Below are 25,781 nucleotides of genomic sequence, written 5' to 3' on the forward strand. Positions count from 1 at the left end.
ACTTATTTCAAATATTTTCCGGAACACGCATCGTGTGCGACCCAGAGTTGGCGCTTTTCTAGATAACTGTCTCATGATTTGGCTTAATAGAAATAAATGTCTTCGCGGAGACTTTGTTGTCAAACGGAATGATTCTCCCCACTGATAACCCGCAGTCGTTAAGCACCCATCGTTCCACAACGCCATTATCATTACCGTCACCCCCTCTGGTTGCATGGCGGTGGAAAACTCTCTTGTCAGGGATTTGAGCTGCACCTCTCCGTCGCTGAGAGGAGACCAGCGCTATCGCAGGATGTCATTAGAAGTGCTGTCTATGTCTGAAAGCCATGTGGACTTGTCCTCTAATGAGGACTCGGCCGTCATGCCAGCGGTGGCTGGAGGAGGTGTCACAAAGAGGTGCCACTCTTGGTCCGGGACGCTGATATTCTCCTCCACTGAGAGGCACTGAGATGATGGCATCATTAGCGGGAGAGACGCTCACATTGACGGCGGGCTTAACCAGAAAAGGCAGTGAGATGGTAATGATATATTAAGTTGTAGCGAACCAAGAGGTCAAATTGTTATCTTCGACCTTTTTTTTTTTTTTTTTGTGTCTAAATCTTTGTTTGTCCCTTGTTATACAAGTCCCAACATTTGGTCGTACAGACATGCCAGTAGCAAGAGGACCTTGCAGAGCGCCGTCAGGTTTGATCAACGTTTGTTGACTTTTCAACCTCAACTGAACAGGGAAACATGTTCAGCTTGAAGAATTCCATAGGCCATTATATGTCAGCGTAGATGAAAAACCAAAAGGTTTTTATTTTCATATCTTTCCTTTTGGTTCACCTGCCTTCAGAGCATGAATGGACAGTCATTTTCTGCATGACATTTTCGCGGTCTGGCAGAATAGGAAACGGTAAAAGTTTATGGAAAGCTGCACCGGTCCGAGATGATGCCAGCAATACCGCTGTGGTTAAAGGAAGTCATCACACAAGGAGTCTAAATATTAAACGCGGTCAACTCTGTTAAATGGCCCTACCGATGCCAAAGTGGAATTTTAGGGCTCTCACAACAAAAGAAATGAGTTCCACTCATACGATACACATCGACAGATGTGTATCGTATGAGTTTCTCCACAGAAAATCGCACAAAAACACTTTAAATCTTGTGGGTACCACAGATGTGCTCACATGTTTCTTGGAAATAAGTCATTCAGCATGAAAAATGACTAATCAACTAAAGAAATCTTAGTGAAATAAGACCAAAATGACTGATTAGTTGACTAATAGAGGGCAGCTCCAGTGTGTTAAAATATATATTGTGAAGCAATGGCTATTCCTCTGAACATTGTCAGGCCATTAGCATCAATCAATAAAGGGAAAACAGCGTGAACATGTTCAGTTTGCTACTTGCAATTAGTAAAGCTAATCAGATTGATGCCCTGTTTTATGTCATCAATATCCTGCATTGTATTTGGCACTTTTAACCTACTTATATTAGGTTATTAATTAATTGTTCCCAATATCAGTGAGTCGTGGATGTGAGTGACGCAGCACAAAGCCCTGTGGACCAGTGAGTCAAAAGCTAGAGCCGCTCCAATAGCTTTCTGAAGCTATCAGTATGCAGTTGACAACAGAATTGACGTTATTTAAAGACGCGCCATGTGTCACTAGATGGAAGCAAATGGAAGCACAGCTTGTTGTTTGTTTTTGTACTCATAAGTGCTGCCCGGAATACCCCTGAATTATGAATTATGTTTCAGCTGCTTGGATCTAACTCCAGACAAACATCGGGATATAGAATAATTATACGTCTAAAGTACGTTTTAATGCTCTTGTAGACTGTCATTTCAGACCTTTTCCGTTGCTAAAGACTACGTTTGGCAGCAATTAACACTCTCCTGCAACATAACCAGGAGGCTTGCTGTCATGATGAGCACAGATCCTGAATTTTGAGGTCTTTTTTTTCTTTCTTCATTCTGGTGTTAATGGCATGACTCCATAGGAAGGCTCAGGCTCTCTGTGTTATTGGAATTGTGGATGTGTGTGTGTGTGTGTGTGTGTGTGTGTGTGTGCGTGTGTGCGCTCGTGTTTGTTTTCTCCTCTCTCCCAAGAGTTTGATTAGTCGTCTCCATTTAGCCGCCACATTACTTTCATTACAGCACACATGCACGCCGGGGAGGGCCGCCCTTATCCTTTTCTCTCTCTCCATGCAGATGGTAGCCACATCTGACTCTCTCTGGATTGGGCGAACGGCCTGAAATCTGTCCCTTACCAGCCCCCCCCCCCCCCCCCCCCCCTCATGGCACAGACCTCGAAGGCTTTATTAAATATCAGACCAAAGCTCGCTCTGCTGCTGGCCACCCATTGGCTACGTGGGAAAGGGAAAGAGAATAGGTATTTCAAAAGTGCACAGAGAGAAAGAGGGTGAAAGAGACACTGATTGTAGACACGACGTTCTCTGTGCCAGCTGCTGTCACTGGCAAGCAGACTGGGAGTTGATTTGCACTCATTACTGGGAAATGAGTTAGGCCCGAGGATGATGACCGCATTACTCAGATCGCATGCAATGTGATTGGAGATGTTGTGCGATGTTAATCTCCTCCTCTGTGTCCCCAAGATATAGGAAATAAATGGAGATGAAAATCTTCCTCCGCATCTTCACAGTGGGCCATGTACGATTACAAATGGAAGCGGAGAACTGATTATGCAACCGCCCCCCCCCCTCCAAAGAAAGGGGTTTTCATCCAACCGATGATATAATAACCAAACCACTTGCTGCAGGAAGTGTTTTCTAATTACTGTGACAAGTCAAATGAATGAGTTGTTGTGTATCAGGTGCAGATAAACACTGTGAGTATTGCACAGTAATGAAAACATGGAAGCATCTTGACCAGAATGTACAACGTACTGCTGTCTAAGATGACATATTCTCACTGTATGAGCCTCTTAACGGTGCTCGCTGGTATCTTTACTGGTTCACCTCAGACATGTGCCCTTATTTCCCCTCGCTCAACGCGGTGTCTGGGTTGAACATAAAGGCATGACATGTCTGTGATTTTTACATGCTACTACTCCTTTTCCATCCACTCATCCTTCTGCTCCGCACTCATTAGGGACCAACCTTTTGTCAGGGTGTTAGAGGCCATCTCATGTCTGTCATACTACCAGATAATGGCCGCCCTGCTCTTTACCATGCGCCATGTTCACTCTGATCTTTGAGGACATCATTATCCTCTCCATGTGTCCCAGCAGAGTGTGGTCTCAATGTTAAACCACAGCATTTGGTGTGAGTCTTCAGTTTTTTGTTTTTTTTCTGGTATACATAGTTTCATCACACAGTCTTTTGAGATGCAGCGTGAATGCATTTTACTACAGCATACCATTCATAATTGCTGATACCGCTACAATATCTTTTTGTGTGCCGCATAATAGGCAGGTTTGCTATCGGTTACTCGTGCAGAAGGAATGAACAGCTGCCTCGTTCTCACTCCATTACCTGGAACATTACATGCCTTTTAATATATTTAATATATCCTTACTTTAAAACCATACCTTGCTTTTTTTTTTTTAAGGTCCTCATCAATGTGTCAATACTCTCACCTTTCTCTCTCCACACCTCGAACAATGCCTTCTCCCTATTGGGCTACACATCTTTGTTCTTCCACTTGTTTCTTTTTTTTCTTTTCTTCTTTCAAGCAAAAGTCATTTCCTCTGTGCCGTCCCTCTCCGCTGCACATGCCCACAGGACACTCTATTTCATCTTGCTTTGAACTCTTTTTAATTTTGCGCAGTAGCAGTTTTTTATTAACATATTTATTCATTTATGACTCCTCTCAAAGCCCTTTGCATATGAGCACACCTTTATTCTCTCGTTCTCCCTCTTCCTGTCTCCCCTCTCAGCTCCTGACTCTCCACAGAAAACGGGCCTGACTGATGCGGTGTTAGTTTAATCCCTGCCACCCTGTCGGAGGCTATTTTCTCTCGGTCCTTTTTCTCACTACAGCAGCAGTGAGCACGGACGGAGTTTTTTAGGCTCTCTCAGCTCACCAGCTCCTGTCTAGACGTTCTCCACACTTCTCGTAGAGTTTTTTTTTTTTTATTATTTCTTCTACGCTGTCAAAAGAGGGGGCCTGTCTCCAGCCCTGAAGGTCAAGGCGTCTTTCTAGCCACCGCGCGGCAGATCTTCCCCTTCCACTCTCCACAACACCCACTTCCCACCCTGATGGCAGCCACCTGTCAGTGGCTGATCTCCCCCACCTAGATAATAATAACCTAGCCAGAACCCATCTTTCATCAAGTGTCCTGGCTCCATTTGAATAGAGGGAGATTCGGGGCAGGATGCCGAGCAGACAGCTGAGGGGCCTCTTCCTGATGTGCGAGCTCCTGCAAGGTGGTACTGACAGCAAAGGGGAAGCATTTAATTGAAGCAAGGTCACGTGAAAGTTTCCGAAAGTATTTCCCTTCCTGGTGTGAGATTGCAACATGTTGCCAGTTGTATGGGAATGCACCATTTATACAGTTTTAAGTGTATATTGTATTTGGCGGTATAGTTCTACAGATGGCTATGTATGTATGTGGGCCGGTCCACCACTTTGGTCCAGACCGAATTATCTCTACAACTATTCGATGGATTGCTGTGAGGTCTTGTACAGACATCCATGTTCCCGAGATGATGCAACCTACTGACTCTGGAGATCCTTTGGCTGTTCCATGACATTTTTGGATTTTAGTGACATGTCTGTACAGCTATTGGACGGATTGCCATTACATTTTGAACGGATATTCATGGTGCCCAGACGATGATTCCCAGTGGTTTTTGGTGAATCCCTTACTTTTCATGTAGCGCCACTAAGAAGTCAAAGTTTTCACTTATCTAGTGAAATATCTCTACATCGACAAGATGGACTCAATAACTGTTAGATGGAGAGCCATGAAATGTGGTTCAGACATTCATCCTCTGACGTTTGCTGTAGCGCCATTGTCGGGTCAAAATTTGAATACTTCCAATACTACTACTTGCAAAACTAGTGACATTCCCAGCACCCTTAGCTTTACGAGCGCTGTGTGTCTGGCTACAAGCAAATGTTAGCAATAGGGCTGAAAAAAGGATGTTAGTATATTCATTCTTATAAAGCGCAAAAATATAGGTTTATGTATGTATGGTATATGTGTTTAGATCTCAACCATATCTATAGTGATTAATGAAAGCTCCCATTCTGTCTGTGAGCTCGCCTGTTTCACTACTGGCGAGGAAATAAAATCAGTTAATCTATACTTTGGCCTACAAACACTGATTCCTTCCCATGGAGCCGACATGAAAACTATTTTGGTCCAGTAAATGTCTCTGTCCCCAGGAGCTGCTGCTGACAGCTCGGCAGAGACGTTCATCAAACACGGAGTCGGTGTGGATTGGAGACAGAAGGCTTACGCACTTTTCATGTCTGTCTTTACAGTGGGGATTTCTTGTAAAACCCTACATTTCACTTCCATTTAATGAAAGTGACGTTGGTGGACTCCCGTCATGCACGAGGAGCGGTGCACTGTGCACGAGGCAGACAGCTTCTGTAGTGCTGTTTTTTTCTTTTTTCACAATCACATATTTATTTCCATATATGAATGTGGTTTTTTTTGTACTATTCCACTTTTTTATTTTTAGAATTTAGAATATTCATTGATAGCTACAGTTAGCTGAGCACTCTTTGTCTTGTTTAATAGATATTTTATGACCATTTCAACATACAGTAATTCCTTTACTTCATTGTAATTGGTAGTGCTGGGGTTGTTTTCCTTGTGGATGGGTGCTGAACACTGGAGTGTAAACTTTCCCTCCATCCCGACATAATCCCTAATCTTATTACATATCACACTCACCCCTGCTTCATTCAATCAGACAGACAGATAACAGGCAGACTCTAGGGGGCATTTAAGGTACTGAGCCTACATCTTAAGTCCTCTCTCTCTCTCTCTCTCTCTCTCTCTCTCTCTCTCTCTCTCTCTCTCTCTCTCTCTCTCTCTCTCTCTCTCTCTCTCTCTCTCCCTCTCTCCCTCTCTCCCTCTCTTTGTCTTTCAGATGCCAAGGAGATTGTGTTGAAAGCTCAGATCCTGGCTGGGGGCAGAGGCAAAGGTGTGTTTGACAGTGGCCTTAAAGGTGGAGTGCACTTAACTAAGGAGTAAGTATGCCCCTATCTATATTTCACACTGAGTTATACTGTAGGAGATAGATTCATGTTATTTCTCCTGCGACAGCGACTTTTAGAATGAGGAGGCTCAAAGAGCTCTCTGAAGACGCTCCCTTGGCGCTTGTCAGGATTACTTTTGCTGCAAACAAACAGTTTTTCTTTCTACCAGTGTCTCGTTTTCAAACAACTACCCTCAATTAAATGTTGAAAAGGGGATTTTGAGGTCGGCAGAAGCGTTTTGCACCCCATACTGAGTTTTCCTCTCTCGGGTTGGTTGGGTTTTGTGCCGCTGCTGAGATATATTTGGCTCTATCTTAGAATTACAAAGTGTGATGGGTGTATTCCTCCAATGAAGGCTTATTCTGAAAATTGTGCGTTTTTCAAAAGGCTAAACAACATTTCGAGTTTTTTTTTTTTTTTTTTACTCAGGCACTGCATTTCCCTTTGCCACGTTTTCATGTACTAAAACACCGCTATCTTTTTAGTAAAGGTACCGACCACTTACTGCCGCCTTAAAGGCAAAAAAGTGATTTATGACAATTGTCCCAGCTATGTATCATCGTCACCCTACCCTCAGGGTTCAGAATGGCCGGAAACTTTTTCAAAGTGAAATATGCTGAAGTTCATCGTCCCTAGACAGTGTCATGAGTGCACAGTTCACCTTCCTCTCATCTATCACAGGATGAGTACAACCCCATCTTCATTTTTATTCACTTACAAAAGCAGAGCAGGCGTACAGAAGCAGCCCCGGCATGTGGGCTGCTTTTAAACAGAGCATAAATCGAGGTTCATTCACAGCGATGTGTTGATGTATCCGAAAACTGTGCTTTGTCAGAATGTTACATAAATCCCCAGAATATGCTGAGGCACATCTCTCTTCAACTGCAAAAAAAACAACCTCTAGAGAGATAAAGAAATAGTTTTCTGCTTTTCTCATCTTTCATTTTGTAAGTGTATGCTTTTCAGTGTTTGTATTTTAATATAAATGAAGCCTGTTGTTTGAAAACGGATACTGTTTGACTTGATGCCTCTTTCAATCAGCCCTACTGTGGTTGGTGAACTGGCCAATAAGATGCTGGGTTTCAACCTGACCACCAAGCAGACACCGAAAGATGGGGTGAAAGTGAAAATGGTGAGCCACTGAAAGAAAGAAAGATATATCTGCTCTTTCTTCATGTTTTTTTTTCTGACCTCATTTTAAGGCATTTTGAGTCCAGCAATGTAGTTCTGTAAAATGAATGACTGTGAAGGCAGTCTGGCTCTATGGTTTTGTGTGTTTTTTTTTTCCCCACTAGGTTTAAACAGTAGCCATCCACTGCTGTTTACTGTGGGTTTGCGCTGACTGGTGTTATGGCTCATTGCATAAATTGAACCGGGCCCGCTGTGAATTTAAAGTGTTTGGTAAACAACTGTTTCCATGTGCCACTAACGAGCAGGAATATCATTTTCTCCACTCGCATGCTGCATGCAGTACCTCCTCAAAACAGACATTTCCAGGTGATGAAGCCTTCTGAGTCTGTAGCTTGTGTGTGTGCCCCCCCCCGCTCTCTGTCTTTGTCTCTCCCCATCTCTGTTTACCCCTGCTACACCCCACCCCCCCACCCCTCCATTCCACCTAACTTCTGCTCCTGCTCCTACTGCAGAGTTTAGGTGGATTCAAGAGAGTGTCACACATGCCATTTTTTATAGAAAGCACCTGCAAGCTCGGGATTATCTCTGTGTCTCAGAGGAAAAGGTAAACAAACTAAAACTGGGCAAAAGTTGAATTAGATGTGAGCGAGAAGAGACATGACCTCCTGTTGGTCCTACCAAGAACATCCTCTTTTGCCTGTGGCACTGGAACCAGACCTGGGAGGAGCAGCCCTCGACAGACCTGAAGGATCCAGAACAGTAACAGTGTAGTCACAACCTCGTCAGGCAGATGACAGACAGAGCTTAGCTGTCAACCTGACAATAGAGCTTGTGTCAACCCTGAACCCCTACTGCACCACAGAGCAGGGAACAAAGGAAAGGAGCACTTCAGCATCTACATGGACTTGCTCTCATGGCACTGAGGAGGAGGAGGAGGAGGAGGAGGAGGAGGAGGAGGAGGAGGAGGAGGAGGAGGAGGAGGAGGTGGAGGAGGAGGTGGAGGTGGAGGAGGAGGTGGACAAGGAAAGATTGGGACAGGAGGAGGAGGAGGAGGAGATTGGGACAGAGGAGGAGGGAGGGAGGGGGAGGAGGAGGAGAGATTGGGACAGAGGAGGAGGAGGAGGAGGAGGAGGAGGAGGAGGAGGAGGAGGAGGAGGAGGAGAGATTGGGACAGGAGGAGGAGGAGGAGGAGGAGAGATTGGGACAGGAGGAGGAGGAGGAGGAGGAGATTGGGACAGAGGAGGAGGGAGGGAGGGGGAGGAGGAGGAGAGATTGGGACAGAGGAGGAGGGAGGGAGGGGGAGGAGGAGGAGAGATTGGGACAGAGGAAGAGGAGGGTTGAAGGAGGTTGTTGAAGGAGACTGGGTTTGAGGTGAAAAAGAAAGATGGTGGGAATAGAAAATGTTAAGTTCCCCGTCGTTCGATTTGTCGCCCGATTCCTCACTCAGACTTAACCTCTTGGGCCCGAGCGAGAGAATGTTTGAGTGACTGGAGAGGACAACATTTGGACAAGGAGATAGGGCGCTGTCTGTGAACACGGAGTGGAGAGAAGGCTATCCATCCTCATTAGCTGTGCGGTAGGGTGGAAGCACAACATAAGGGCTGTGCATGTTCAAACAAACACTTCATCCGAAAACCTGCAGTCCATTAACCACCACACATCAGATTCTTTTTTTCTTCCTCTCTTTTCCAAATGAGCCTCTCGCTTGCTTCCTCTTTCCTCTTATCTTCCGGCCTCTCAGCGTTAAGGTCCCTGTCTCTCATTCACAACATACGAGATTTTCACAGAGCTATGCTTCATAGATTCTGCTTGTACGTATATGGACCCTGTTTATTTGCCTGTGCCATTGTCTCCTATGCATTTGAATGTAAAATTTAAGTTTGCGAAGGTTTGTCAAAACAAATTGAAATGGTACTCTTATGTGATTATGAGGTCCAAACAGTAGAGATGCACAGATACAGGCATCAGATGTTGGTCTGATTCCAGCCCCCTTCATACAGATATTCATCTATTTCATCATTTATTTACTTGTGTTAGTCAGGCCTGATGTTACCTTAAACATACAAGAATGATCCCAGTCACTTCGACATAGTGAGGCATAAAGCTAATTAATTAAACTCTGGCATGCATTAGTACTCAGAATCAGCTGATAGCCAATGCCCAGTTATCGGTATTAGAACATAAAATAATCGGTGCATCCCTCAAGTTGGTATGGTAGCTACATTCATCCATCAGCCCCTCTTTCTCCTGCTATGCCACATCCAGGTGATGGTTGCTGAGGCCCTGGACATCATCAGGGAGACCTACTTTGCCATCCTGATGGACCGCGCCTGTAATGGTCCTGTCATGGTAGGCAGCCCTCAGGGAGGTATGGATATCGAGGAGGTAGCCGCCAGCTCCCCAGAACTCATCTTCAAGGTATATGATTTGTGGCCCGTACCCATCACTGCAATATCGAACGAGTAAGAATAACAAAATGAAACTTATCTGCCTCAAAAACAATGCAGAATGTGAAATTGACTATTGTCTGGCACAATGGAACTCTTAAAAGAGTGCAAACACCTCGCCATCTTGCTCAAAGACGTTGCTCTTTAGTCAACAAAAGTTTTATTTGGCTTGATATCTCACCAGGGCTCGACTTACAGATGGAAGCTGTGCTCATTTCGCATTTTCATCTAATTCAATTAATTTCTTTCCTGCCTGCATGTGTAGCGCAGCAGCTGAACATGATGCCGACATACAGCAATACACTGAAGCTTGACGTGAACAAATACACAGCCTTCTGTGCTTTATTTCGCTATTAATTAGATTCCATTTACAGAACATAATCCACCGCAGTCACTTGGCTACTAGGCAACAGGTCTTTGTCAGTGTTAACAGATGTAGCATTTAAGCACTACAGATTTTCTATTGTTGTATATCTTCCTTTAGCATTTGTCCACAGATGTTAGAGCAGATTGTAAAGATCCAGCCTAGATTTATGTCCTTCATTATTTCCACCGAAGATTTCCGATTTATATATGCAATACACAGCTGTGATGTTGCTTATCTCACCCACGTGAGGGCCCTCCACACACTCATTAAAGTCTATATGGTCCAGAGCTAGTTTAAGCAGAATTGTTTACGCCAACTAACGACAGCTGTCAGTTTTATACTTTATTTTCACCCTGAAATCCCTCAACCATTTGTCTTCCTCTTTAAAAAGTTATATGCAAGCTTCTCGTTATCGAAGAAACGAGGGTCTGATGATCATAAATCCATCGTTTCAGCCCCGAGTCACCCTTCTCTCCACGTCTGGCAGCTGGCCACTACTTAATTACGATGCCTGCAGTCTGATATGAACATCCGCTTTGTGTCAGATTAAAGCCCAGCGTTTGAGCCTCTCGCTCTCTCTCTCTCACTCCCTTTTCTCCATTTGTGTCCCACCCTTTTTCTTTCACTTTCAATCCTACAGGAAGTCATAGATATATTTGAAGGGGTGCGAGACGACCAGGCAGTTCGCATGGCAGCTAATTTGGGTTTCAAAGGACCTCTGCAGAGACAGGTAATGGACGCGCTGGCTTTAATGACACAATGCAAAGAGGAGGCAGAAACATCTACAATGCATTGCACACACACACACACACACACGCACACGCACGCGCACACGCACGCACAGACAGATGTATCCTCATTGACAAACACACCAAACTTTGGCTATTATTAGTTTTTTCGGCGACAAGTTGCGAGGCGTCATTGCACTAGACTCACTTGCCAGGTGGTCTATTGTCGCATATCTGGCAGTGAGGCACAGCGCTGTGCCAGGCTGAGGCATCACTAATGGTACCGTTATTTCATACAACATGCCTCACATGGATTTTGAGAGTGAATTATGCAGCCAGAGTCAAAACTCATCACAATGGGCAGACTATAATTTTGAGAACAGTGAAACAAAAAAATGTTTTCTTGTCATCTCAAGTTTTAAAAATCTTGCTCAGGCAGCATTAGCTAAGAGAATGAGGTCCAGGAGGAACCGTACAGAAGCACTCCGAGTCCACATTCTGAAAGAGTATAGTAGAGTTCATTTAAATGCCATTTGTCTCTTGGCATCAGATAACTGATTTGTTTTCTCTTCCACAGGCACCGTGGCATGAGAAATCAGATTAGCTCAGAATCTTAGCACTTGTAATACATATAAAGCAGCCAAGTGAATCTGCTTCTAGCGAGAGTCAAGGATGTTTTCAGCTTTGTTTGCATCATATTGTATGCAATCCTTTTTTTTTTTTTGCCAGATACTGAATTGGCATTGATTTTCAAACAGGCAAGGAGAGGAGTAGATATAAATGGTTAAGTTTCTGCATTGCAAGTATGCTTTTCCATGGATGCTGCGAGTCAGCTGCCACACTGTTTAATTCAGAGATAATTACAGCTCTTCTTCTAAAAGACCTCTACTGTCTGGAATGAGTCATGGGATGACAGGATCTTTGTGTGTGTGTGTGTGTGTGTGTGTGTGTGTGTGTGTGTGTGTGTGTGTGTGTGTGTGAGAAAGAAAAAAGTAGGTGAAATTGGTGGACTGTGTCTGGAACTGTGCAATTTAGAAGTCTTTCAAAGCCATTTCAAGCCTTCAAGACTAAAGAACATTTGCAGCAATAGAGATCATTTGAATTGAGGATTTTGAGAGAGATTATTTAAGTGTGGAATCTACTAAACGTGCATCATATTCTGTAACCACATTAGCATGTGCTGTTCTTTTTTGCCAGTTGTCACACCTCTTTGAGCAAAAATAGAAACATTTTACATCTCAGCACAGAGACATACATATTCATGCAATGCAAACTCAGACAGGGTGTTGTTGAAGGTGATTTGCCGTGTTTTATGTAGCCTGTGTGGGTGGCTGAGCGGCCTTGGAGGGGCCGGCTGCTCGGAGCCGAACCATGAAGTAATTACTGTCCTATGTGGTCCTCGCAGGCAGCGGATCAGATAAAGAGGCTCTATGATCTGTTCCTGAAAGTCGACGCCACTCAAGTCGAAGTCAATCCTCTCGGAGAGACTCCCGAAGGACAAGGTACCATGTAACGCTAAAAATGCCCGTCTTTGTGTGTGTGTGTGTGTGTGTGTGTGTGTGTGTGTGTGTTTGTGTGTGTGCGTGTGTGTGTGTGTTGACTTGGCCTCAGTATTTGTTTGTGTGCGTTATGCATGCCCATGCATGTCTCTGTGTGTGAGTGTTTTCCTGTCATTAATTGTTCCCCAAATCATGTTCAACATACACACTATTTTGACATTTTGAATAGAGAGCATTTTTGCACAAACATGGAGCTGGCCGTTGATCACTGACTGTGGGATACAGGCAGACTATCTCCTCGGGTCTGAATGCATTTACGAATGTGAAATGTATTTGCAACACATTGACGTCAGTTTCCTGTCAGCTTGACTTTGTCTGGATTAAAATCCAAATGGCTTCAGGGAGCAGAGATTTCCATATTCATAGCATGTTGATGTTTGTTGATGAGTCCTAGTTGCTGATGATTAACTAAAGGCGTACAGTCTATCATCGACTAGTAATCAGGAACTCCAATGATGGATTGCAGCAGCAGCAACATTCTTCTTCTTCTAAAAAAAAAAAAAACGTCCGATAAGCTGAATGCTTAAATCAAGGCATTACAAGTGATTGAAACTACTTGAATTGAAATTTGTAATAATTTGAATTTAAAAAAGCAATTATCAGTCCACCTCTTCACCACCAAAATCTAAATAACACGGTTTTGTTGCTGATGAAAACAGAAGCGAGCTTATTATTTTCTACACATAGCTGTTTGAAAATGAGCTGTTTTTTTTCTCTTTTTTTTCAAATTAAACTAGCTAACTTTGTATCTTAGAATAAAACGAAATCTGCTAAATCCTAATACTACTTAAAAAAAAAATAGTAAATGTTCGATTTATCACACTATTCACCCTTTTGCATCCTAAAAGATCTGTTTTCTCTTGAATCTTTTTAAGTCTACCTTATTCTGATAATTAACAATGAGCCGAACCAAAAATATGTGGGTTCACCAACCTGGAGTTCTTCTGTCAGGAGATATATTTATTATTTTTGAATAGAAAATAATTTAAAAGGTTAGAAAATCTTTATAGCAGCACAGCCTATCCTATTACAAGTTAAGTTTATTGTATTTCACTTTAAATGATTATATTGTATTCTGCAATCAAGCAACAAACAATGTCTTTGTTGTCAGTCAACTCTAATTACAGATAGAAAATGTCACAGTGAATCCAGACCTTCATTGTTATAGGATGTGTAAAATAGTGGTAGTGATGTCAGATTAATGTATGGGGCGGCTGTGACTCCGTGGGTAGAGTGTGTTGTTCTTTGATCACAAAATATACATGGATGTATATGTATATGTATGGTTTGTATGTTAAGATTGAAATTAAGATTAAATGAATGGTTTGAATTGTGTCTTTCTTAATACGTGACCGGCTCTCTGTTAAACCGCTTCTTTGGTGTCGTTTGCAAAGAGATTTTGATCACTATTTACCAAAGCTACAGTTCAAGCTTAAATTCATGGGGACCAAGGCCTGCCTCAGCCCAGTTTTTATAGTCGTTGCATGCGTTTCTCTCTCTCTTCCTGTCTTAAGTGTTCCCTGACAAATGAAAACACTTGAATATCCAAAGAAAAACAGAGAAATGTGTAAATTTCAGTCACTTGAATTGCAAAACACGACACGAGTGTAGGTTAGCAGGTAAACATTTCAAGCGCTCGTCATTTGGAGACATTATACGTCGTCACGGAAGCTTTTTCTAGCTGTTGAGACGCTGCTTTCGTTGAACTTGTAGTGAACTTTGTTTTCCTCCCAAAGAAATGAGAGAGATTGTGTCGTCTGTGGCTCTGAACACGTATCGACTGTGATGTGTCCTATCGAGACGCATTACGACACGCTGAAGATGCATCACGTCTTTGATGTTATTTAGTCTCCGCAAAAACAGATACTTGTTCAAAGTATGCTTTATCAAAGATTGACAAGAGGAGTTTGTTGTTTCATGATTTCTTATGAATATTAATGAATAAAATGACTCCTTTTCAGATGATGACTTTTCACTGAGAGGTGTGCGTTTTCTTTTCTAGCAGCAGGAAGAAGCGGCGGCCGTGATTGAGGCAGACTCTTGTGGACAAAGCCTCGCATTAAAATCATTCTTTTGCTTCGATTTGTTCACGTCACAAGTGAGCTCTGCCTTTTTTCCGGCAGGCCTGCAGCAGAAAGGCAAATTTCTCAAGGGTGGAAAATTTGTATTTTTTTTTTTGTCTCATTTGGTAGCATCTGAATTCATTTTGTCGATGGACTGCAGTAATGGATGTGTCAAAACAAAAACAAAAGGATTTGTGTAGTGGGAGGACACAGACTGTCTACTCCCCAGTCCCAGGAGAGCGTTCGCTGCTTGTACCGTGTGTCTATGTACACATTTGTTTGTGTTTCTCTTTTTGCGTACGGCACTCCCAAAGCCAATTACCATATTTTCTTACACAGATTTACTCTTACATGTGGGTGATCTGTTTACCTGCAACGTGCTCATTAGAAAGGTTCACTGGAGAAGTTGACATACAAATCAATAGACGTAATACATAATAGTTTTATTTTCAATGTTTGAAATTCCTAAATCTTTCTCAGTGTTTGCCCGTTTTCAGTCTTTGTTTGCTTTTTTGTGTGTGTGTGTGTGTGTGTGTGTGTGTGTGTGTGTGTGTGTGTGTGTGTGTGTGTGTGTGTGTGTGTGTGTGTGTGTGTGTGTGTGTGTGTGTGTGTGTGTGTGACTCAAGGACTTGGTATTGTCAGCTTAGACACAGGGCTGAATGGGGATACAGACAGTTAACCATCCACTAGTTAACCACAGAATGGTCACTGTTGTCCAGATGTCTTAGTGATGACTCATCGCACCCCCACCCTGTGCTCAGGTCCTTTTATAAGCCGTGCACAACCTGCACCCTGGGTTTGTCCTCCCTCACACTGCATTGCACTCTGTCTGACGATTGAACCTTCTCTGCGCACAGAATAAATACTCTAAAAGACAAGTTCCAGTAAATTACATAGGACTCACTCGGTACTATTAAATAGTACTCTACAGCTACATATTTTCTGTACAGACAACAGATGATAGTGTTCTCGTTCTTCTCATCTCAACAGACTTTTTCAGAAATGTGTTGTGCATACAGCCCTTTGACTGATTTATTAGATACTTTGCCTGCTATCTCCTTAGGTAGCTTCATGAGTGTGCCCGGTCTCTTTGAAATGTACTCTCTTTGAAGTGTAAAGGAAATGTCCATTTACTATAATGGTCTATCCCTAAGAGGCAGTGTCACAAACGCATGCCTTAGTGCGCCAACCTCTGAGGTAATTAAGACCAGTATGCCGATGGAACCCCCCTCAGTTCATTCATTTCAGGTTTTGGAAATGATAATTAGTTGGGTTTTTACGTCTGAAGTCCTGCTTCTCTTCTCTGTTCCCTTGCCTGCCTTCTCCCTTCTTTCCCCACTTTTGTGCTTCCTCTGTTGCGCGTCTTCATTCCTTACTCAGTCTTTGTCATCTCCTTATTCCTCCAGTGGTTTGCTTTGATGCTAAGATCAGCTTTGACGACAATGCCGAGTTTCGTCAGAAAGCAGTCTTTGCCATGGACGACATGACTGAAAGCGACCCCACAGAGACGGAAGCTGCCAAATGGGACCTCAAATATATCGGACTGGATGGAAACATTGCCTGCTTTGGTATGGAAACAAAACCCTGTAGCAGAACTCATTCCTGCACACACACACACACACACACAAGCCATTAAATTAATTTTCCCATAAGCGAACCTCTCTTGGCATCAGGATTTAATGCGTCTCTCAAGTCGCATAAGTGAAAAGCTCGGACACAGTTAAAACTTAGTCAAAGTAAAGACAGCCTCGGCTCTCCTCCAGTCCACATTACAGGCAGCTTTCTGAGGACTCCAGAAGGAATGCTCCCGTAACCAATGCGTTCTAATTAGCTATAATCCGCCCAGAAAGTCTCCAGTGAGCCAGATTGTTAGCATTCTCATTAAAGGCCCCCTCTCTTGTCATAAATCAAAGCTTTTACAGTGTACAGCAGCACTAACAGGTGCTCTCGCGTCTCACCCCGTAGCCTCATAAACACATTAGATGTCTGTTAGCGCTACCCCCCCCTTCTGTATCCCCAGCTCCCGGCCTCTCTTAAAGTAACAGCAGCTTTTAAGGCCCTGCAGCTTCCTTGAGAGCTCCGTAAGCCACCAAAGTGGCAGCTGTTAAAGCAAATTTCCCTTTTATCGAGACCTCGGTTGGGGAGCTCGCGAAGACACAAGATCAGCTTGGCTAAACCAAATGAGGTAAGATGTTTTTGTGCACTTGGCTCCTGCACAACTCAGCAGGGTGCCCGCGCTGGCAGTTGGCTAAATGATGACACAGGCTGCAAAAAAAGTGTAGCAGAGTCTCTATTAATCAACGCTATTTTCTCTGAAGTCGAGAGCTGAGTCATAATCAAATTTTCTCTGTGTTTCTCGACTTGAGGCATTGAATATTCCTGTTTTGAAGATTTCCAACCAATTCACTTTTTAAGCGTGACATCTTTTTGACATTCTTCTTTGGTTAATGATTTACTGCTGGATTCCTTTTTGGGTTACATGTCATCTTTGCTTCAGTGTAAGGTAATGTTGTTTTAATTCAATCAAGGCTGCTGGCGACACACTTTCCTCACAGGGACTTTTTTTAAATGTCTTTATTTCTGGACATTAACCTGGACCGAATGGTCAGATTTAACTTGATTGCACTAAATAAATACATTAGCTCATTATTATGCTATAGTACCATTAACTCTCACTCAAACTCTTTCTCTGAAAAGGCAACTTTCATTTGGCGAAATATATGTCTGCTTTTTAGTTATCCTCTATATTTCAGTATACATTTCTGCACATCAATTGAACTGACGGTACATTTTTTTCCAGTGAATGGAGCCGGTCTGGCCATGGCCACATGTGACATCATTGACCTGCATGGAGGAAAGCCAGCCAACTTCCTGGACCTGGGGGGAGGAGTCAAAGAGAGGCAGGTGTACGAGGCATTCAAGCTGCTGACTGCCGACCCTAAGGTAGGAACAAACTTTTACAAATGCGTTTTGTCTCGCAAAAGCTTGATTGTTACAATTGAGCTCATGACCCAAATGGCTTATCCTATCTTTTTCATCCTCAAAGAAAAAGTCAGGGTAAAAAATTTAAAAAAAGCTATTTTACAACCTGTAGTCTTTGATATTGCAGTCGTGTATCTTGTCATAGCACATTCATAAAGCCTGCCAGGTTAGTGCTTTGTCACTGAGACAACGACGCTCATTAGACGAGGGACCTTGGCATATGTCCATGTTTCACTGAGAGTCTGTCTGATTATGTGCCATAATTTTCAGTTGCAGAGGCATGAAACGCTGCTCTGCTTTTAGAGACTTCCACACACATGTGCACCTGCATAATAACACAGCAGAGGCTCATATGTAACTCAAAGCATTCCATCTGAAAGTCTTGCAGCTCGGAATGAGTGGCAGCTTGAGGGGTTTTACAAGTGATTTTGCTCTATGTTCAGGAAGCTTTTTAACTCCAAACTAAACAATATGAGCCTTGTAACAATACCACAGTGCAGATTGTGTGTTGACAGTCATCACACCGCTAATTCCCCCGCTGCTGTCACTCCCACATCCCTGGACTGATCTCCGGTTGCCTCTGTATTAGCGTCTCTGGCAAGGCGTGGATGTAATACAGAGTAGCATTTGATACCAATTCAGTCTTCTGCCCCTTTTTAAACCGTTATTTACACATGCTGATTTCACTTGGCAGGAAATGCTTTCAAAAAAAGATTTCTACTCACCTGTAATTTGACACATTCAACCACAGTTAGTAATCAGTAAATCTGCTGGAGAGGTGGTGTCTCACAGCTCCCACACTTTCCTTTACACGTCTGCTTTTCTTACCTCACTAGAATAATGCTGGCTTTCTTGATTTAAACATCCAGAGACCATGGAGAGAGAGGCTGTGAATAAAGATGAAGTCTGCTTTTACTTATTCTGTCAATACCAGACCAGCAGAAAACTCAATTTCATCTTAACCTAAATCTCCGTCGTAGAATATCTCATACGACTCAGTGTTAGCGGTGCGGGTCTGGAAATGGAAGCTTTTTTTTTAAAGGTTGTGCCTCATATTTATGGCACAGCAGCGAACAGACCCGTGTCGAACACCTTTGTAGATTAATGCTAAAAACCTTCCACCCTTAACACCCCAGCAGGCGACACACTGACTCACTCCGAGTTCCACTTTATGCAGATTCTGTTTGGTCTCATGTGAATACAACTCAATGGTCTGTGGAGGAGAATAAAAATGAATACGGTGGGAAAAAAGAAATGCGATCAATGTGGGGAGAGAGAAACTACAATGGCTTGTCACTCTCGCTTGGTATGGGGCCATGATCCATTATTATTATTGAACCCTCTTAAAAGGTGGAGGTCTGCGGAAGCAAAATCGGGTATTAAATTCTGCATTTATTGCATCGCTCTCTCGAAAACAAAACAAACAAAAAACTGTGCGGCGTGGACAACAGGATACTCCTCCTCCTCACTCTGCCTGTTCCTCCTCCTCCTCCTCCTGTCTTGGGCTGATTCCCTGGATCCAGATGGGGGAGTAAGCCTGCTGTCTGTCCCTCCTGCTGCTGTGTATGGAAATAGAGACAGGGAGCTCCTCCCTAACAGGGAAAAAAGTAGAATAGGATTGACATTAAGCTGGGTTGGAGGCACCATTAGCATTTCAACCAAGGGAGCTGAGAAACCTGCTCTGATCTGTGGAGGGAATGTTAATCATTTCTCATAAGAGCGCGCGAGAGAGAGCTGCTCATTTACATTCAGTTTTTTTTTTTTTTCTTTATTTCGACAATTACCACTCCTAAACTAGAACATATGAGCAGAATTTGAAATTGAAATCATTCCCCAGACTGGGGGAATATGATAAGGCAAAATGATGGTTTCCAACAATTTGTCAATAAGTTACGGAGAGAGAGTTGTTCTGCTTATTTGCCTTAAATATCAAGGCAATCAGTACATAACACCTTCAAATATGCACCCCTTTGTTGAGAATCTATTCACTGTTTGAACGTCCCACACGGACTGGTTCACATGAATTTCACATCATTATTCTTCCACCTTTTTTTGAAGGCATATGTTGCGAGGATGCTCTTTTCCACCGGTACTGCATAAAATGAGTTTGGTGGCGGCAGTAGGGACGTGAAAATATGCCACTGTTTGTGCTGTGACTTTTGACTTGGAGGATTTGAATGTTTTATGTGCTTTGGAAACGACAAAAGTGCATTCAGCGGCCAAGCAGGGAGCATAGTAGGAAATATCCCGCTCTAATGACGGCATACATTTCCACAAAAACAGGTAATTTGGTGTCCGTCTTTCTCCCTCAGATGCTTTTGTCTCCCTCCGTCTCTCCCGCTCTCTCCCTCTCAGTCTCCGCTTTGATGTCTCAGGCTCATTGTGCTGAGAGGAGTGGAAGTGATGCGAGCGTACTGCTGGCACTGAATAGCAGAGACGGAGTCTGAGATGACAAAGCCTCCTTCTTCTTATTTGCTCAGCCAGTATCTTCTCTAACAGCATTTACTTCCTTAAACATTATTATTATTTTGCAAGAAAAGGGAAGAGAAAACAGATGAAATGAGGATACTATATGTGAAGTGAGAACAACACATGAATCGAAGAAATCCAAATGAAATGATTGGGAGAGAAAAAGAGTCCTAAAGCAGTGTATAGCCCAGCATGTTAAATATGTGAGATGTTATGTAGCTCAGCTGGGTGTACTAGACCATTCAGTTTTGTTGAAATTCGGCCCCCGGCTTTTTAAGCGGGGACATATTTATTTCTCATGCTAAAATAAATAGCTCCACTTTCTTCATATCCACGTATAGAACAGTCTGTTGACAGAATGGCGGAATTTATTAAGGTTTCTCTCACATCACCTGTAGGCACAGAGCACGAACAGGCAGCAAATACCAACAGCCAAATAACCTCGTTATTGCCTTGTGCCTGTGCCGTAAAGAAAGTGGCAGATGGATGTTATGTCCAACTCAACATCCTTTTTTTTCCCTCAGTGCTTAAGGCAGTTTTCTGTAATTTTTATAGGCTAGAGTAAATGATGACATTTTTCTCAAACACACCGTTGTTGTTGTATGTTTTGTAAAAAGCTCACCACTATATCATGTACATATATACACTGTTTCAGATTATCATATTTTAAGATATAGTGTCATCACACATACATTTTAAGTCTATGCAAACCAGCGATCTTAACCCCTCTAAAATATACAAGCAATTAACAACCACATACTGACGTTTTTTGGTAAAAGCACTCTCTGGGGGAGGGGGCAATGGTGTGTGTGTGTGTGTGTGTGTGTGTGTGTGTGTGTGTGTGTGTGTGTGTGTGTGTGTGTGGCCTGATTATAACCCAATTGAATATAAAGTCACAGTGACACAACTTCATTTGGCGGTAGATGGGTGACAATGGAGATAAATTGTGCTCATCTGACTATCAGATTTGGGTTTCTACTCACAATCGACAAAATGTCTTTTTTTTTTTTTACAGAATCCGCAGTATTCCAACAACATTGAGTGAACTGTCTTTGAGGGGAGAGAAAGTCTCTCCATCTCAGAATAACGTTTTGTTCTACCGACACTGTTGGCAGAGAGCCAGTGTCACATTTCCGTCGTCGTGAGAACGTTCTGCTCAGTGCTTCTGTGTTCCTGCGAGTGCAAAAAAAGTGAAATGAGTTCGAGGGAGAGGAAAAAAAAACACGTACTGTTTGAAAAAAAAATAGAGCAAGTTGTAAAAGTCAAGTGGCAACTGTGCACCTGTTCACCATTTTCTGACGACATTATCATATTTAGATGATCACAAACTGGGTTTTTGTGACACCCTTAGTTTGTGTGCCTTCATACAGTATATGCGTCTCTATATAGGTGTCCGTGTTTGCGTTCTCCGTTGTTACCTGCAGGCTTGTTGCGTGCTCCTCTAGCTCGCCGTGCGGCTGCGTCGTTTCGGGCAAAGCAGGCGTGCAAAGTGGGACGGCTCCTCTCTCAGGAGAAAGCGGCACAGATTGGCACATTAGCATTAGTTCAGCTGGGTGACCCACCTCCCGGGCAGATCTGGAGGTGTGTTTATAAGCATATGTTAATGTTGTTGCATAATTGCGATGATAATAATGAAACATCTTTTCAGCTCCCCTTGGCATATATATATGTGTGTGTGTGTGTGTGTGTGTGTGTGTGTGTGTGTGTGTGTGTGTGTGTGTGTGTGTGTGTGTGTGTGTGAGTGTGAGTGATCTCAATTTGGAGCGCTGAAGCTCACCTGTGAGTGAGTGTGTAATCTTCAGTTTTTCTCTCTGAATTGCCGCTGCGTTTTGGGATTGTTATGCATGTTCCCCGAGTGCTTCAGCCCTCATTGCCCTCAAGAAAAACTACATAAAATTGTCCTTCCTTCCAGCTCAGTGGCTCTGCTTTAACTCACCTTTGGTCCCACTTAAACCACTTTCCTTCTTGTTGCAGTGACTCTCCTGAGGCCGGCCAACTCCAAGTCCCATCTCCCCCTTCTTCAGGGAACGCACCACCATTGCTGCTTTTCCAACTAGGGCTGTACGGAATAGTTTGAAGCTTCATTCAGAACTCCGACGCCGCGCTCCGTCTCCGTCGCTGTGTCTGTCCTCAGTACAGAAGTCAAAACTTATGGAAAAAAGATGGATGTAATCATTTCCAGAAATGATTTATCTGACTGTTTGCTCTCCGGCTTGCTGCACACAAAGGGTGGCATGGTCTGAATTAACATTTATATAACCACAAGAACACAAAATCATATTTTACCCTTTTTCTTAGGGTGATGACACCATAAAATATGACAACAAACATTCGAAGCTTCATTCGAAAAAACCTCAATAGAAGCTTTGAATGTAAAAGAAAAATATTACATTTGGTACAGCCCTATTTCCAAAACTATCTTCTGTTTTCTATGAAAGCGTCTTTATTGGTGTTATTCAGCACCACTTGCGTTGTGATGCATACCTGAGCATTTATGGTGGTGCCCCAGTGCATCTTCCTGCCTGTCTGCCATCTAACTAGTTCCTCTTTTGGTTTCTTCCTCTCCTTCTTCCAGTTCTTTCTCTCAGCCTCTCTCTCTGCTTCTTTGCGTTTCTCTTTTCTTCCCTGTAGCCTTTCATCTTGCTAAATCCTGTTAAAGTCAATGTGAGGCGCTTCCCTCAGTTTCGTGCCTTCTAGCTAAATCCCACAAGAGCCCATGGCACTGCCTTTTTTTGTCCCCGTATGGAGACGTCTGAGTCCATGTCTAATGTGCTTCAACATGTGTATGGAGTCGCAGAAAGGCAGTGGCTTTGGTCCAGACCAGGTGAGCCACAGAAATGGGTTTGTTTAAAGTGCACCATCCTGTATTCATGCTGCACAGGAAAGATGGAAAGGAGCCCTTATTTTACAAGGCTGTACCCTCGGGGTGTTACAGCACAGCTCATTCAGTCATTGTGCAGAAACACAAATAAGTGCAAATACGTTTTGTTGCACCCACATCATACACCAGTGTTTCCCACAGGACTGTGTGAGACTTTGGTGGGTGGACCTCGGTTCCTCTGGGGGTCTGATACGCTATACCTGCACACACATGCAGCCCCTCATGGGCCCCAACAACTTTTAATCACAAAAGTCACCTGTGATGTGAGAGGGGAAAGAAAACAGCTTCCCGCCGGAGGACGGGGGCCAGTGGGAGACGCCGGCTCCCTGTGTTATAAACAGAAGCAATGCAAAGCAGTTGAGGAAGCAGAAAACAAGTTACTCCACGGTAATGGAGTTCATTCCCAGTGTGCAAAATGTTGCACTAGTACTAAATAGGGGGCCAGCAGTGGAGGAACGAGTACTTAGTCCGGCCAACACACTGTGGGGCTGCCATGTTGAGGTCAGGCCACAGAAAGAGCGAACATTGCTGGTAACCGGCAGACAGCGTTGGGGTTGGGGTTGGGGGGGGGGGTTGTGTTCTTTAAGGGAGAAGTGTCTCTCCAGGTGATGAATTCCTCTTTTTTTCCAGTTATATGCAGTGCCGGTCATTGTATTGGTTTGCCATTATAAGGTAAAGGCTCTACCTCCTATAATGGTTTTCCTGCAGATTTGCTTACAGTGCATTAAAAGCCTGCGTTAGTGACAGATATTGTGTTCTTTTTTTTGTTGTTTTTTGCCCATCATGGGACCTTTACTCTAGTACATCTAATATCGCTGCAACAACGTGAGGAGCTTATGCTATGGAACAAACCCAGTGCGCTGACCCTGCGTTAGTCCTTGAAATGTATTCATCATGAGACGGATTCAATGTAATTGCTCTGGGTATGAACACATGGACACACTCTTTATGGTGTGTGTGTGTGTGTGTGTGTGTGTGTGTGTGTGTGTGTGTGTGTGTGTGTGTGTGTGTGTGTGTGTGTGTGTGTGTTTTTTCCAGTTTGAGCATATATCTTTTGTGTGTTTAGATTCGAAGGCTGTACATTGAAAGTCTCTAAGGTGCAGGTCAAAAGTTCAAAGACTCAGTGGTGCAGCCTTTGTAAAGCACACGTCTATAGACAGACATTGCTCCGTGAACTCGGCAACTTGTGCGTCAGACATAACGGATGAACAGCTCCCTCGTATCTCTAGCAAGGTACAACTTTGATGAATTATTTCAGCTTTGCCAGCACCCATTGTGTGTTTCTCATACACGATGTCTGTTGACAAAGCAACAGTTTTAGATGAAGATGTATTCTAGTTTTCCAAATGTCTTATTTATATTGTATGAACAAGCCTATAGGGGCTGCAAAAGTGAGTGATTGTACTTGCAAGTGACGGCAGGTGCGTCTCTGTTGTGTAGAAGTGTTAATTGGCAGAGCGGTTGAGAGGGTGGTCCCTAAAGAAAATCTATTCATTTCTTTTTACTACTAGACATATAGAAACCAGCAGGCGCTGGAAAATATCCACAAACTATTCTGATGGTACGTGAAGCGTTTTGTTTTTACATAAAAGGAAATAAAACATGTGTACAAACATTGGATACATGATTCATGTAACAGCAATTGTTGGCATTGGCTTTGCCTTCTAGTTTTTGATTGTCTGTACTGTAATTCTAATATGATGGAATGCTGTAGATTTGTTCTGACTTTGTTAAATAGATGCAATGTAAATACAGATTTCCATCTCTGTGACCTTTAATTTAATTGCTTTGCTCTTTAGTCTTTTTACATTCCACATTATTGGTTGTCAGCAAAGTTAAGTTGAATCAATTCAGCAGTGCATATGAATGCCTGATTAATCCATTTATCTTGACTTTCGCTCTGTTATAATGACATCCACTCTTTACTTGTGACTCTTGGAGACACACTTGCTGTCTCTTCCTCTTTCAGAATGTTCCTTGCTGCCACAAGTCACAATCAACATTTTGTTTGATTTGGTGTTGATAGAGTTTAGGATCTTAATCAGGGTCACGGTCCTCTCAAAACAAGTCAATTATGGCGTACGTCATAATCGTGCAACGCCACCAGGATTTGGGCCATCTGAGAATTCCAGTTCTTCGGCAATATAACGATCCAGATCACACTGAGAATGTGAAGGACGGCTTAAACTGACTCAACATGGGTTCCTTAATGTTCAGAGCTCAAGCCCACAGAATTTATATTTAAACAAACTGGAGAGAAGAGTTGAATTAAAACAATCTACAAATGCACTCGTCTTTGGAAAAAGGGATTTGTTGTTGAGAACACAATGCCTCATGAGGCAGTTACTAATATAAGGGGTGGTTATGTGATTATGTTCAGAAAAAAATGCTATAATACTTTTGGGATGTTGATAATTAACATCCAACTGGTAACCGGGAATAAGAATGTTGACTGCTTATGGTATCAGTTAAACAGATAAAAGAAAGCCCACCGTAAAGTTACTGTGAGGAACTTTTTACCGGTTATGAAATAGTGTCAGTTAAATACTGATGTCTATATATGACCTAGATAAGTAAACAAAACCATCAGCGAGAAAATGGGCTCTTTTTATGAAGTTATTCTTAATGCTTGTCATCGGTGCCAATGGGTGGAATTCCCCGCAAAATCGCACCCTGCTGCAGTAAAATGAGAGGATTTCTAAAGGGACTCTGATGCTCAGAAACACGACCACTTTTGTTTACAGGGAGCCGCAAATTATACACAGTTACATACATACAAGTTAAAGTTCCTCGTAGTAGCTTAATGTGAGCCTGAGTCAGACCCCCTTCTTTTAAATCAGCAGTTGGCAAGCAAGGCACAGGAACTTGTTCACTTTGTTCCAGGCTTGCAGTACACTGGCTGAAACCCTGACTGAGTATGCCAGACAGACACACAGCTGACAACCTTGCAGCTAAACTGTTTGATGGGGTGGAGACTTACCAAGAAAGTGTCTG

General features: G+C 43.1%; 1 protein-coding gene across 1 annotated transcript in view; it reads left to right on the forward strand.

Annotated features, from left to right (window-relative positions):
• Nucleotides 1-25,781, forward strand: part of suclg2 (succinate-CoA ligase GDP-forming subunit beta) — an 85,804-nt gene that overhangs the window by 28,133 nt on the left and 31,890 nt on the right. The window contains exons 3-9 of the mRNA XM_068720216.1: nucleotides 6,052-6,151; nucleotides 7,202-7,292; nucleotides 9,557-9,709; nucleotides 10,746-10,835; nucleotides 12,239-12,335; nucleotides 15,862-16,023; nucleotides 17,256-17,398. Coding sequence (XP_068576317.1) covers nucleotides 6,052-6,151; nucleotides 7,202-7,292; nucleotides 9,557-9,709; nucleotides 10,746-10,835; nucleotides 12,239-12,335; nucleotides 15,862-16,023; nucleotides 17,256-17,398 — 836 coding nt within the window. The remainder of the gene's footprint in view (nucleotides 1-6,051; nucleotides 6,152-7,201; nucleotides 7,293-9,556; nucleotides 9,710-10,745; nucleotides 10,836-12,238; nucleotides 12,336-15,861; nucleotides 16,024-17,255; nucleotides 17,399-25,781) is intronic.

The sequence above is a fragment of the Cebidichthys violaceus genome, unplaced genomic scaffold (assembly GCF_023349555.1).
Source record: "Cebidichthys violaceus isolate CVI_PGR_0920_01 unplaced genomic scaffold, fCebVio1.0.p SCAF_25, whole genome shotgun sequence".
Taxonomy (NCBI): Eukaryota; Metazoa; Chordata; class Actinopteri; order Perciformes; family Stichaeidae; genus Cebidichthys; species Cebidichthys violaceus.